At 42.2% G+C, this 15,174-nt stretch overlaps 1 protein-coding gene across 2 annotated transcripts in view; it reads right to left on the reverse strand.

The window, feature by feature from the left end:
- KCNH1 (potassium voltage-gated channel subfamily H member 1) overlaps positions 1-15,174 on the reverse strand; it is a 451,621-nt gene that overhangs the window by 386,526 nt on the left and 49,921 nt on the right. For both annotated transcript variants that reach the window (XM_023198319.3, XM_023198318.3), the window contains exon 5: positions 11,200-11,318. In XM_023198319.3, coding sequence (XP_023054087.1) covers positions 11,200-11,318 — 119 coding nt within the window. The remainder of the gene's footprint in view (positions 1-11,199; positions 11,319-15,174) is intronic.

Here is a 15,174-nt window from a genome sequence, read left to right on the forward strand (position 1 = left end):
CCTTGCAATAAATCTCTTCATATTAAATATCCTACTGGCTCTGTTTCTCTGGTAGAACTCTGACTGATACAGTCAGCTACATAGAGAAAATAACATTTGGGCAAAGACTTGCAGTTAAGCATGGTGTGTACAAGTAACAGCAAAAAGGCCAGTGTGGCTGAATAAGAGTGAGCAAGGGGAGAGACGTAGGAGAGGAGGTTATTCTATTAACCATAAGAAGCAGCAGAGAAAGTACAGGCTGTGAGTTGAAAGGTCTCCTTTAGCATCCTTTCTATCACAAGCCAAGCCCACATCATGACAAAAAATGATGCTACCATCATCCAAATATGTCTCCTTCTCTAAAATGGTACAAATGAATGTCCCCCTTCTCCACTGTTGACAAAAGCTTCTGGTTACTACAAGGAGATCTTTTGTAGCTAACTCATTGTACATTACTGCATATATTCAGAACATTATTTGTGAGCTGAATCATGTTGGTAGTGTCTCCACTAGGGGGTATGGAACTCAGGAGCCAGGCTAGAACGTGGATCCAAAATCATCCAAACGTGGATCAAGGACTGACGAGCCATCTACAGTCAATGGGACAGTTTACCTGTTTTCCTTGGGTAAGACGGTGGTTTGGAGTCAAGAAGGTTTAATGCTTCTAACTGGTCCCGCCCAGATGTAGTTGAAAAAATAAAGACCAGGATTCCAGATCCAAGATGGCCGAATAGGAACAGCTCCGGTCTGCAGCTCCCAGCGTGATCAACACAGAAGACGGGTGTTTTCTGCCTTTCCAACTGAGGTACCTGGTTCATCTCATTGGAACTAGTTGGACAGTGGGTGCAGCCCACAGAGGGCAAGCCAAAGCAGGGAGGGGCATCGCCTCACCCGGAAAGCACAAGGGATCAGGGGATTTCCCTTTCCTAGCCAAGGGAAGCCATGACAGACGGCACCTGGAAAAACGGGACACTCCCAGACAAATACTGTGCTTTTCCAATGGTCTTAGAAAATGGTACACCAGGAGATTATATCCCATGCCTGGCTCCACCGATCCCAAGCCCAGGGAGCCTTGCTTACTGCTGGCATAGCAGTCTGAGCTCCACCTGTGAGGCAGCAGCCTGGCAGGGGGAGGGGCATCTGCCATTACTGAGGCTTGAGTAGGTAAACAAAGCAGCCAGGGAAGCCCCAACTGAAGGAAATAGAGATACCAAAAACCCTTCAAAAAATCAGTGAATCCAGGAGCTGATTTTTTGAAAAGGTCAACAAAATCGATAGACTGCTAGCAAGACTAATAAAGAAGAAAAAAGAGAAGAATCAAACAGACACAATAAAAAATGATAAAGGAGATATCACCACTGATCCCACAGAAATACAAACTACCATCAGAGAATACTATAAACACCTCTATGCAAATAAACTAGAAAATCTAGAAGAAATGGATAAATTCCTGGACACATACACCCTCCCAAGACTAAACCAGGAGGAAGTGGAATCTCTGAATACACCAATAACAGGCTCTGAAATTGAGGCAATAATTAATAGCCTACCAACCAAAAAAAAAGTCCAGGACCAGAAGGATTCACAGCCAAATTCTACCAGAGGTACAAGGAGGAGCTGGTACCATTCCTTCTGAAACTATTCCAATCAATAGAAAAAGAGGGAATCCTCCCTAACTCATTTTATGAGACCAGCATCATCCTGATACCAAAGCCTGGCAGAGACACAACAAAAAAGAATTTTAGACCAATATCCCTGATGAACATCGATGCAAAAGTCCTCAATAAAATACTGGCAAACTGACTCCAGCAGCACATCAAAAAGTTTATCCAACACAATCAAGTTGGCTTCATCCCTGGGATGCAGGCTGGTTCAACATATGCAAATCAATAAACATAGTCCATCATATAAACAGAACCAACGACAAAAACCACATGATTATCTCAATAGATGCAGAAAAGCCTTCAACAGAATTCAACAGCCCTTCATGCTAAAAACTCTCAATAAACTAGGTAATGATGGAATGTATCTCAAAATAATAAGAGCTATTTATGACAAACCCACAGCCAATATCATACTGAATGGGCAAAAACTGGAAGCATTCCCTTTGAAAACTGGCATAAGACAGGAATGCCCTCTCTCACCACTCCTATTCAACATAGTGTTGGAAGTTCTGGTCAGGGCAATCAGGCAAGAGAAACAAATAAAAGGTATTTAATTAGGAAAAAAGGAAATCAAATTGTCCCTGTTTGCAGATGACATGATTGTATATTTAGAAAACCCCATCGTCTCAGCCCAAAATATCCTTAAGCTGATAAGCAACTTCAGCAAAGTCTCATGGTACAAAATCAATGTGCAAAAATCACAAGCATTCCTATATACCAATAACAGACAAAGAGAGAACCAAATCATGAGTGAACTCCCATTCACAATTGCTACAAAGAGAATAAAATACCTAGCAATACAATTTACAAGGGATGTGAAGAACCCCTTCAAGGAGAACTACAAACCACTGCTCAACAAAATAAAAGAGGACAGAAACAAATGGAAGAACATTCTATCCTCATGGATAGGAAGAATCAATATTGTGAAAATGGCCATAGTGCCCAAAGTAATTTATAGATTCAATGTCATCCCCATCAAGCTACCAATGACTTTCTTCACAAAACTGGAAAAAACTACTTTAAAGTTCATATGGAACCAAAAAGAGCCCATATTGCCAAGACAATCCTAAGCAAAAAGAACAAAGCTGCAGGCATCATGCTACCTGACTTCAAACTATACTACAAGGCTACAGTAACCAAAACAGCGTGGTACTGGTACCAAAACAGATATATAGACCAATGGAACAGAACAGAGTCCTTAGAAATAACACTACACATCTACAACCATCTGATCTTTGACAAACCAGACAAAAACAAGAAATGGGGAAAGGATTCCCTATTTAATAAAGGGTGCTGGGGAAACTGGCTAGCTGGATGTAGAAAGCTGAAACTGAACCCCTTCCTTACACCTTATATAAAAATTAATTCAAGATGAATTAAGGACTTAAATGTGATACCTAAAACCATAAAAACCCTAGAAAAAAACCTAGGCAATCCCATTCAGGACATAGGCATGGGCAAGGACTTCATGACTAAAACACCACAAACAATGGCAACAAAATAGACAAATGGGATCTAATTAAACTAAAGAGCTTCTGCACAGCAAAAGAAACTACCATCAGAGTGAACAGGCAACCTACAGAATGGGAGAAAACTTTTGCAATCTACCCATCTGACAAAAGACTAATATCCAGAATCTACAAAGAACTTACACAAATTTACAAGAAAAAACAAAAACCCCATCAAAAAGTGGGTGAAGGATATGAACAGACACTTCTCAAATGAAGATATTTATGCAGCCAACACATACATGAAAAAATGCTCACCATCACTGGTCATCAGAGAAATGCAAATCAAAATCACAATGAGATACCATCTCACACCAGTTAGAATGGCAATCATTAAAAAGTCAGGAAACAGGGGCGGAGCAAGATGGCCGAATAGGAACAGCTTCAGTCTCCATCTCCCAGCGCGAGCGACACAGAAGACCGGTGATTTCTGCATTTTCAACTGAGGTACTGGTGTCATCTCACTCGGGAGTGCCGGACAATCAGTGCTGGTCAGCTGCTGCAGCCCGACCAGCGAGAGCTGAAGCAGGGCGAGGCATCACCTCACCTGGGAAGCGCGAGGGGGAAGGGAGTCCCTTTTCCTAGCCAGGGGAACTGAGACACACAACACCTGGAAAATCGGGTAACTCCCACCCCAATACTGTGCTGTAACACCGGCACACCGGAGATTATATCCCACACCTGGCCGGGAGGGTCCCACGCCCACGGAGCCTCCCTCCTTGCTAACACAGCAGTCTGCAGCAATCTAACCCCAAGGCAGCAGCGAGGCTGGGGGAGGGGCGCCCGCCATCGCTGAGGCTTAAGTAGGTAAATAAAGCTAGTGGGAAGCTCGAACTGGGTGGAGCTCACAGCAGCTCAAGGAAACCTGCCTGTCTCTGTAGACTCCGCCTCTGGGGACAGGGCTCAGCGAAAGCAGCAGAGGCCTGTCCAGACGCGAACGACTCTGTCTGACAGCTTTGAAGAGAGCAGTGGATCTCCCAACACGGAGGTTGAGATCTGAGAAGGGGCAGTCTGCCTGCTCAAGTGGGTCACTGACCCCTGAGTAGCCTAACTGGCAGACATCCCCCACTAGGGGCAGTCTGACACCCCACACCTCACAGGGTGGAGTACACCCCTGAGAGGAAGCTTCCAAAGCAAGAATCAGACAGGTGCACTCGCTGTTTAGCAATATTCTATCTTCTGCAACCTCTGCTGCTGATACCCAGGCAAACAGGGTCTGGAGTGGACCTCAAGCAATCTCCAACAGACCTATAGCTGAGGGTCCTGACTGTCAGAAGGAAAACTATCAAACAGGAAGGACACCTATATCAAAACCCCATCAGTACGTCACCATCATCAAAGACCAGAGACAGATAAAACCACAAAGATGGGGAAAAAGCAGGGCAGAAAAGCTGGAAATTCAAAAAATAAGAGCGCATCTCCTCCTGCAAAGGAGCACAGCCCATCGCCAGCAATGGATCAAAGCTGGTCAGAGAATGATTTTGATGAGATGAGAGAAGAAGGCTTCAGTCCATCAAACCTCTCAGAGCTAAAGGAGGAATTACGTACCCAGCGCAAAGAAACTAAAAATCTTGAAAAAAGAGTGGAAGAATTGACAGCTAGACTAATTAATGCGGAGAAGGTCATAAACGAAATGACAGAGATGAAAACCATGACACGAGAAATACGTGACAAATGCACGAGCTTCAGTAACCGACTCGATCAACTGGAAGAAAGAGTATCAGCGATGGAGGATCAAATGAATGAAATGAAGCGAGAAGAGAAACCAAAAGAAAAAAGAAGAAAAAGAAATGAACAAAGCCTGCAAGAAGTATGGGATTATGTAAAAAGACCAAATCTACGTCTGATTGGGGTGCCTGAAAGTGAGGGGGAAAATGGAACCAAATTGGAAAACACTCTACAGGATATCATCCAGGAGAACTTCCCCAACCTAGCAGGGCAGGCCAACATTCAAATTCAGGAAATACAGAGAACGCCACAAAGATACTCCTCAAGAAGAGCAACTCCAAGACACATAATTGCCAGATTCACCAAAGTTGAAATGAAGGAAAAAATCTTAAGGGCAGCCAGAGAGAAAGGTCGGGTTACCCACAAAGGGAAGCCCATCAGACTGACAGCAGATCTCTTGGCAGAAACTCTACATGCCAGAAGAGAGTGGGGGCCAATATTCAACGTTCTTAAAGAAAAGAATTTTAAACCCAGAATTTCATATCCAGCCAAACTAAGTTTCATCAGTGAAGGAGAAATAAAATTCTTTACAGATAAGCAAATGCTTAGAGATTTTGTCACCACCAGGCCTGCCTTACAAGAGACCCTGAAGGAAGCCCTAAACATGGAAAGGAACAACCGGTACCAGCCATTGCAAAAACATGCCAAAATGTAAAGACCATCGAGCCTAGGAAGAAACTGCATCAACTAATGAGCAAAATAACCAGTTAATATCATAATGGCAGGATCAAGATCACACATAACAATATTAACCTTAAATGTAAATGGACTAAATGCTCCAATTAAAAGACACAGACTGGCAAACTGGATAAAGAGTCAAGACCCATCAGTCTGCTGTCTTCAGGAGACCCATCTCACATGCAGAGACATACATAGGCTCAAAATAAAGGGATGGAGGAAGATCTACCAAGCAAATGGAGAACAAAAAAAAAGCAGGGGTTGCAATCCTAGTCTCTGATAAAACAGACTTCAAACCATCAAAGATCAAAAGAGACAAAGAAGGCCATTACATAATGGTAAAGGGATCAATTCAACAGGAAGAGCTAACTATCCTAAATATATATGCACCTAATACAGGAGCACCCAGATTCATAAAGCAAGTCCTTAGAGACTTACAAAGAGACTTAGACTCCCATACAATAATAATGGGAGACTTCAACACTCCACTGTCAACATTAGACAGATCAACGAGACAGAAGGTTAACACGGATATCCAGGAATTGAACTCATCTCTGCACCAAGCGGACCTAATAGACATCTATAGAACTCTCCACCCCAAGTCAACAGAATATACATTCTTCTCAGTACCACATCACACTTATTCCAAAATTGACCACATAATTGGAAGTAAAGCACTCCTCAGCAAATGTAAAAGAACAGAAATTATAACAAACTGTCTCTCTGACCACAGTGCAATCAAACTAGAACTCAGGACTAAGAAACTCAATCAAAACCGCTCAACTACATGGAAACTGAACAACCTGCTCCTGAATGACTACTGGGTACATAACGAAATGAAAGCAGAAATAAAGATGTTCTTTGAATCCAATGAGAACAAAGATACAACATACCAGAATCTCTGGGACACATTTAAAGCAGTGTGTAGAGGGAAATTTATAGCACTAAGTGCCCACAAGAGAAAGCAGGAAAGATCTAAAATTGACACTCTAACATCACAATTAAAAGAACTAGAGAGGCAAGAGCAAACACATTCAAAAGCTAGCAGAAGGCAAGAAATAACTAAGATCAGAGCAGAACTGAAGGAGATAGAGACACAAAAAACCCTCCAAAAAATCAATGAATCCAGGAGTTGGTTTTTTGAAAAGATCAACAAAATTGACAGACCACTATCAAGGCTAATAAAGAAGAAAAGAGAGAGGAATCAAATAGACGCAATAAAAAATGATAAAGGGGATATCACCACCGACCCCACAGAAATACAAACTACCATCAGAGAATACTATAAACACCTCTACGCAAATCAACTAGAAAATCTAGAAGAAATGGATAATTTCCTGGACACGTACACTCTTCCAAGACTAAACCAGGAAGAAGTTGAATCCCTGAATAGACCAATAGCAGCCTCTGAAATTGAGGCAACAATTAATAGCCTGCCCACCAAAAAAAGCCCAGGACCAGATGGATTCACAGCTGAATTCTACCAGAGGTACAAGGAGGAGCTGGTACCATTCCTTCTGAAACTATTCCAATCAATAGAAAAAGACGGAATCCTCCCTAACTCATTTTATGAGGCCAGCATCATCCTGATACCAAAGCCTGGCAGAGACACAACAAAAAAAGAGAATTTTAGACCAATCTCCCTGATGAACATCGATGCAAAAATCCTCAATAAAATACTGGCAAACCGGATTCAGCAGCACATCAAAAAGCTTATCCACCATGATCAAGTGGGCTTCATCCCTGGGATGCAAGGCTGGTTCAACATTCGCAAATCAATCAACGTAATCCAGCATATCAACAGAACCAAAGACAAGAACCACATGATTATCTCAATAGATGCAGAAAAGGCTTTTGACAAAATTCAACAGCCCTTCATGCTAAAAACGCTCAACAAATTCGGTATTGATGGAACGTACCTCAAAATAATAAGAGCTATTTATGACAAACCCACAGCTAATATCATACTGAATGGGCAAAAACTGGAAAAGTTCCCTTTGAAAACTGGCACAAGACAGGGATGCCCTCTCTCACCACTCCTATTCAACATAGTGTTGGAAGTTCTGGCTAGGGCAATCAGGCAAGAGAAAGAAATCAAGGGTCTCCAGTTAGGAAAAGAAGAAGTCAAATTGTCCCTGTTTGCAGATGACATGATTGTGTATTTAGAAAACCCCATCGTCTCAGCCCAAAATCTTCTTAAGCTGATAAGCAACTTCAGCAAAGTCTCAGGATACAAAATTAATGTGCAAAAATCACAAGCATTCTTATACACCAGTAACAGACAAGCAGAGAGCCAAATCAGGAATGAACTTCCATTCACAATTGCTTCAAAGAGAATAAAATACCTAGGAATCCAACTTACAAGGGATGTAAACGACCTCTTCAAGGAGAACTACAAACCACTGCTCAGTGAAATCAAAGAGGACACAAACAAATGGAAGAACATACCATGCTCATGGATAGGAAGAATCAATATCGTGAAAATGGCCATACTGCCCAAGGTTATTTATAGATTCAATGCCATCCCCATCAAGCTACCAATGAGTTTCTTCACAGAATTGGAAAAAACTGCTTTAAAGTTCATATGGAACCAAAAAAGAGCCCGCATTGCCAAGACAATCCTAAGTCAAAAGGACAAAGCCGGAGGCGTCACGCTACCTGACTTCAAACTATACTACAAGGCTACAGTAACCAAAACAGCATGGTACTGGTACCAAAACAGAGATATAGACCAATGGAACAGAACAGAGTCCTCAGAAATAATACCACACATCTACAGCCATCTGATCTTTGACAAACCTGAGAGAAACAAGAAATGGGGAAAGGATTCCCTATTTAATAAATGGTGCTGGGAAAATTGGCTAGCCATAAGTAGAAAGCTGAAACTGGATCCTTTCCTTACTCCTTATACGAAGATTAATTCAAGATGGATTAGAGACTTAAATGTTAGACCTAATACCATAAAAACCCTAGAAGAAAATCTAGGTAGTACCATTCAGGACATAGGCATGGGCAAGGACTTCATGTCTAAAACACCAAAAGCAACGGCAGCAAAAGCCAAAATTGACAAATGGGATCTCATTAAACTAAAGAGCTTCTGCACAGCAAAAGAAACTACCATCAGAGTGAACAGGCAACCTACAGAATGGGAGAAAATTTTTGCAATCTACTCATCTGACAAAGGGCTCATTTCCAGAATCTACAAAGAACTCAAGCCAATATACAAGAAAAAAACAAACAACCCCATCAAAAAGTGGGGAAAGGATATGAGCAGACATTTCTCAAAAGAAGACATTCATACAGCCAACAGACACATGAAAAAATGCTCATCATCACTGGCCATCAGAGAAATGCAAATCAAAACCACAATGAGATACCATCTCACACCAGTTAGAATGGCAATCATTAAAAAATCAGGAAACAACAGGTGTTGGAGAGGATGTGGAGAAATAGGAACACTTTTACACTGTTGGTGGGATTGTAAACTAGTTCAACCATTATGGAAAACAGTATGGCGATTCCTCAAGGATCTAGAACTAGATGTACCATATGACCCAGCCATCCCACTACTGGGTATATACCCAAAGGATTATAAATTATGCTACTACAAAGACACATGCACACGTATGTTTATTGCGGCACTATTCACAATAGCAAAGACTTGGAATCAACCCAAATGTCCATCAGTGACAGACTGGATTAAGAAAATGTGGCACATATACACCATGGAATACTATGCAGCCATAAAAAAGGATGAGTTTGCGTCCTTTATAGGGACATGGATGCAGCTGGAAACCATCATTCTTAGCAAACTGTCACAAGAAGAGAAAACCAAACACCGCATGTTCTCACTCATAGGTGGGAACTGAACAATGAGCTCACTTGGACTCAGGAAGGGGAACATCACACACTGGGGCCTATCATGGGGAGGGGGAAGGGGGGAGGGATCGCATTGGTGAGTTATAGCTGATATAAATGATGAATTGATGGGTGCTGACGAGTTGATGGGTGCAGCACACCAACATGGCACATGTATACATATGTAACAAACCTGCACGTTATGCACATGTACCCTAGAACTTAAAGTATAATAAAATAAATAAATAAATAAATAAATAAATTTTAAAACAAAAGTCAGGAAACAACAGATGCTGGAGAGGATGTGGGGAAATAGGAAAGCTTCTACACTGTTGGTGTGAGTGTAAACTAGTTCAACCATTGTGGAAGACAGTGTGGCAATTCCTCAAGGATCTAGAACTAGAAATACCATTTGACCCAGCAACCCCATTACTGGGTATATACCAAAAGGATTATAAATCATTCTACTATAAAGACACATGCACGTGTATGTTTATTACAGCACTATTCACAATAGCAGAGACTAGGAACCAACCCAAATGTCCACCAATGATAGACTGGATTAAGAAAATGTGGCACATATACACCGTGGATTACTATGCAGCCATAGAAAGGATGAGTTCATGTCCTTTGCAGGGACATGGATGCAGCTGGAAACCATCATTCTGAGCAAACTATCACAATGTCTGCTTTAGGATGGGAGGAAGATGGTTGGTGACAGGTCTTTACTGAGAAAACCAAACACCACATGTTCTCACTCATAGTTGGGAATTGAACAATGAGAACAATTGGACACAGGGCAGGGAACATCACACCCTGGGGCCTGTCATGGGATGGGGGACAGCGGGGGAGATAGCATTAGGAGAAATACCTAATGTAAATGATGAGTTAATGGGTGCAGCAAACCAACATGGCACATGTATACCTATGTAATACCCCTGCACGTTGTGCACATGTACTCTAGAACTTAAAGTATAATAAAAAGAAGTTAAAAAAAATTTTTAATGAAATAAAATAAAAATAAAGACCAGGCACCATCAAAGGCAGATAATGATAAGTTGGGTGCATGAAACCTAATAAGATACCTTGTCAAGGCTTCCTAGCCTCTCGCCCCAGCAAAAAGAAGAATGCCAAATTTTCCTTACTACAAAGATTACCAAAATAATAATAATTTTAAGTATATTTATTAACATGTAAAAATGCTCATGATTATATAAAGTGAAGAAAAGGCAACACAATCACATTTAATGTACACACTATTGCTAGATGTGTCTCAACCTCATAAACATTAACGTGAAAAAATGAATTTCTTAGCGTTTAGGAAATAGGATATCTACAAAGAAACAAGTTAAATGCACACACCAAAAAAATGTAAAATGCCATGTGGTTGTTGAGATTGCAGGTAATTTTTATTTTCTTCTTTTCACTTCCTGTATCTTCTTTGCCTATAATGGTATGTATTGCTCTAATAACAAAATTGTTTAAAAACTCCTTCCTGTGCACGAAGCACTTCTAGCTCCTCAAAAAAGTGATCTGACACTTTTAATCTCAAGCAAGCTGAAACAGAGCTTTTCCAGCCTGCTTTTGCACATAGGAAAGTATAAAGCTCAAAGGAGTTAGGTCACTTACCCAGTGTCACACATTGTGGTGTGTAAGCCCAGCCAAGACAGGCGTCTGGGGGTCCTGAAGGTCCTCTCCATGATAGCACCTAGTTTTGTGCCATTGCCTCAGCCCATGCACCCCCTAAAAGTAAGGCTCAAGATGAGCCAACCCCTTGCTCTTACCTCTGCCAGGCGGGAGTGCTTGTGGACATTCTCGCCTTTTTGCACGCTTGGAGCCAGCTGCTGCAGGACACCCCTGCTGCTTGTCAGTGCTCTTGTCAGCCGAGCAAACTTCCCCCAGCCTGAAGCAAGTGGAAGAGTGAAAAGACAGGGTCAACCACATCCCAAAGGTGCACAGACATTCACATTAGAAGTTATACTGTCAGAAACAGACACCCCCAATGCCCTCCTAAGCTCCCAACAGTCACTCTGCATCCCTGCAAGCAAGACCCACTGCTCAGAAAAGCACCTTGTGTGTCGCAATTTGCTTTTCCCCTGCACTTTCACTTCATCCTAATCATAGTTTGTGAAGCTGGTAGAGCAGGTTTTAGTACCATTTTACAAATAGGGAGACTAAGACACAGAGTGCCTGGGCAATGAGAGTCTAGAACATCTCTCCACTCTGGCCCAAGCTTTCTTCACCAGATAATACCAGGTAATTGAGATGGTTCTCTGATTTGGTAACTTGGCTCAGGCTGTTTCCAATCCGCAGGCTATCTGATCTTGCAGAAACAGCTGGTTCTGGGTTTTAAACAGACAAGCTAGTTCAATGGCCATTCTATGCATTACCTTCTCCAAGGCCAGAGGAGTAAGAAATGATTTCAACCCCTGGGGAGGTGGGGGGAAAGCAGTGGCAGATTTTAGTCTGCTTTAGGATGGGAGAAAGATGGTTGGTGACAGGTCTTTACTGAGAATCGAAGATGTCTGAGTGATCTTGACACCTTTTAAAGGCCCCCAAAGACAATTGTCCATTTCAACACTCAACAACCCATCTGTATCAAGGTTATGACCATGCAGTTGCCCCATGAGACCCTTGAAGTCCTGTCAGGATTCTCAAGACCAGCCTTGGGTTTTAGGAGCTCCAAAAACCCAGATGTGGGGTATATAGCAAATAAACCGAGCATGCAACTATTTTTACATTACAGCTAAAAGCAGGACTAGGTGATTTTATTTTTTTATATCCTTTAGAGTTTAGAAGCATTCAGCACCTTCCAGTAGAAATCTCATCTGCCAAATTTTACCCTGGAGCAACTTTCCAAGACAGAATCCAGAGGACAATGGTGTTAAGCAGAAGAATGTCCATATTTTATTTTTCTATACAACCTTTGAGAATCATAAACTGGATAAATTTTTGTCAATATAGTAAGAAGAGCAAATCAGCTCTTTTTTATCTCATTCCAGAAGTGCCAGGCTTCAATAAAAAGCCAGTAGTGCTTTCATCCACCCTGATGCCACGAAGCAGAAATGTGGAACCGCTGGGATTGGCTTGAAAAGATACACATAGTGGTTTGACTGTGGGTGTGCGGGGTATCCCACTAATGTTAACAGGAGGGGACAGCATGGACTCTGTAGGGGTCTTTGACATCTCCCCCAGTGTCAATGAATGTGCTATGGGAACTATGAACTAAGATTTTTTTAAAAGTCACTTTCAGAGGAAGGCTCTACTTTAGCTTAAAGTAAAGCTGAAACTGGATTCCCCAAAGCTTTTCGAGAAGAGCAGAGAGTTTATTTTTCAGTCAGTTGTGTATGTAAACATCAGCAAGGGCTCTGCACCCACCCTACCACCACCACCAGCGTGGTCTATATACTGTGAGAACAGTGATGAGAGGGAGCTGGCAGAGCAGGTGCCCCAAACCCCTTGGTTCATCACCTGATATAACATAAAAGAATAAAAAGGAATATCCCTGGACCTCTGGGCATTCCCCTAGACTCAGGATAGCCCCTCACTCTCTGGCCTAGTCCTGATTCTCTTTGCAAGAGTGGGTTCTTAAAAGAGTGGGCTCTCGGCTGGCTGAGCAAGGGCATGGGAAGGTGAGTGGGTGTTGAAAAGGAAATGGATGAACAGTGTGAAATTTGCATCACACTTCTACCCAGGATGGGCAGGAAGGAAGGAAATAAATTTTCTCCCAAGTTCCCAAACCCGTATTTTCTTTCCTACGCTATAGATACTTTATAATGGCAATCATGCCTCACCAGATGAAAAAACAGATTCATTCACTCATGTGTTAATTCTATAAACATAATTACTAGGTACTAGGCATGGTACTAGATACTAGAGATACTAACATGAATAAGACACAGATTCTGGCCTCAGAGAGCACACACACTAGCAGGGAAGACTGACAATTAAGAAATCATGACATAGTGAACTAAGTTCTATGACAGGGATGAGTACAGAATGCTATGGCCAAGACTGTCAAAAGAAGGCATATACCTAATCCAGGCTGGGGAGACAAAGCAGGTTTCCTGAAGGATATGGCACTAGAGCAAAGTTTTAAACAATGAGTAGGAATTAGGTAGACTTAAGGAAAGAAGACATCCCACACAGAAGGAACAGCACCTACAAAGGCAGAAAATTACAAAACAGGGTAATATGTCAGTGAAGAACAAGACATTCTGAATGGTTGGATGAAGGGCCATGGCTTATAAGTGGGAGGGGGATGCCAGGCATGTCCTGAGATGATGCTAAAGAGGTTGGTAGGGACCAAACCAAGAAGAACCTGGACAGTAAAAACCTACAAGGTAAGTTAAGAACCTTGAACTTCATCCTGAAACCCACCGAGAGCCACTGAAGGACTTTAAATGTGGTGAGGAGGGAGATACACATGCCAATTTGCATTTTAAATAAACAGAACAACAAAGTGGATAGTGGGCTGGAAAAAAAAAAAAAAAGACAGATAGAAGGTATGTCAGGACAACAGGCAAGAGACCATGTGGGCCTGGACCAATGCTGCGGCCTGGGCCAGGGGTCAAGGGGAGACTTGAGGGCAGCTACAGAGTCAGGACTCTGAAAAAAATAGCTATAGAGGAAAAGAAAAAGCTCCTGAGTTTCTGGTTTGGGTGACAACTGGGGTGACAGCTATTCAATGAGATTAAAAACATATGAAGAGCCAACCAATTTGGTGGAAGATAATACATACAATTTGGACCAACAATGTCCCTTACAGCAGACTCATCAGAAGAATCATTTCTGGAGAAAGTGAAACTCCTATTGTCTAAAAGGCCAAATGGGAGGGGACAACCCAAACCAAACTTAGCTCAAAATGGTCTTGCTCAGGGGAAGTCAGACAGTCACTTTCCACGTGATTCATTGTCGTCCTTCAAGGAAGGATACTGGCCTACCCCTAGCAGGCTTACTTGCTCCCTGTATTGAACCCCAACTTGCTTTAGGCAGGCATATATTAGATCATTGACTGTGCTTTACTGTTTTACTTGCTTACCTGCCTATGCCTTCTCCCAAATAGACTCAGAGGCTCTGTCTCAGGCATTTCCTTGTGTCCAGCACCTAGCACGAGGCCAGGCACCCAACAGGTGAATACAATAGGTGTACTGGACAAATAAAGAACAAATTTTTTTTCTCTCATCACCCTACTTCTGTCTGGGTTTGCAATAGATATAAGGTCCCAAAGGATAGGCAGCCCATTTCACAAACTCTCTTCAGTTTTAGGGGGTATTTCTGTGCCTCTCTTTTGCCAGGAATTTCTGCACCCACTCCTCCAATTATATCCCACTTGTAAGTTCAACACTGAATAGAGCTCAAATGAAGAAACCCCTGGCCCAGGATACTTCCAGTTCCATCACAAATGTCACCAGCAAGTTAGGCATGGCAGAGCTGTGGATGCCATGAGAAAATTGAAACCATACATAATCAGGAAAATGAGTGCGGAAGTGGGCAGGAGCAGAAGAGGAAGAGTATAGAGAGAAAAAAGACAAAAGGAAAGGAACACAGTACACAATCTAGCAATCAGCTAAAAGGTATTTACTGGGTCTTTTCTCCATTCTCAGGAATGGAGAAATGGCTTTTACCCTGTCTTGACCCAACAATGGCTGGTAGGTGTCAACTTAGCTGAGCCACCAGTAAACCTCAATCTTTCTTTTTCAGGCCAGAAGAGATGGTGCTGGGATGAGTTCGAATTCCAATTCCTCTGAGAGTAAGTC

Source organism: Piliocolobus tephrosceles, chromosome 1, assembly GCF_002776525.5.
Source record: "Piliocolobus tephrosceles isolate RC106 chromosome 1, ASM277652v3, whole genome shotgun sequence".
In the NCBI taxonomy this organism is placed as follows: Eukaryota; Metazoa; Chordata; class Mammalia; order Primates; family Cercopithecidae; genus Piliocolobus; species Piliocolobus tephrosceles.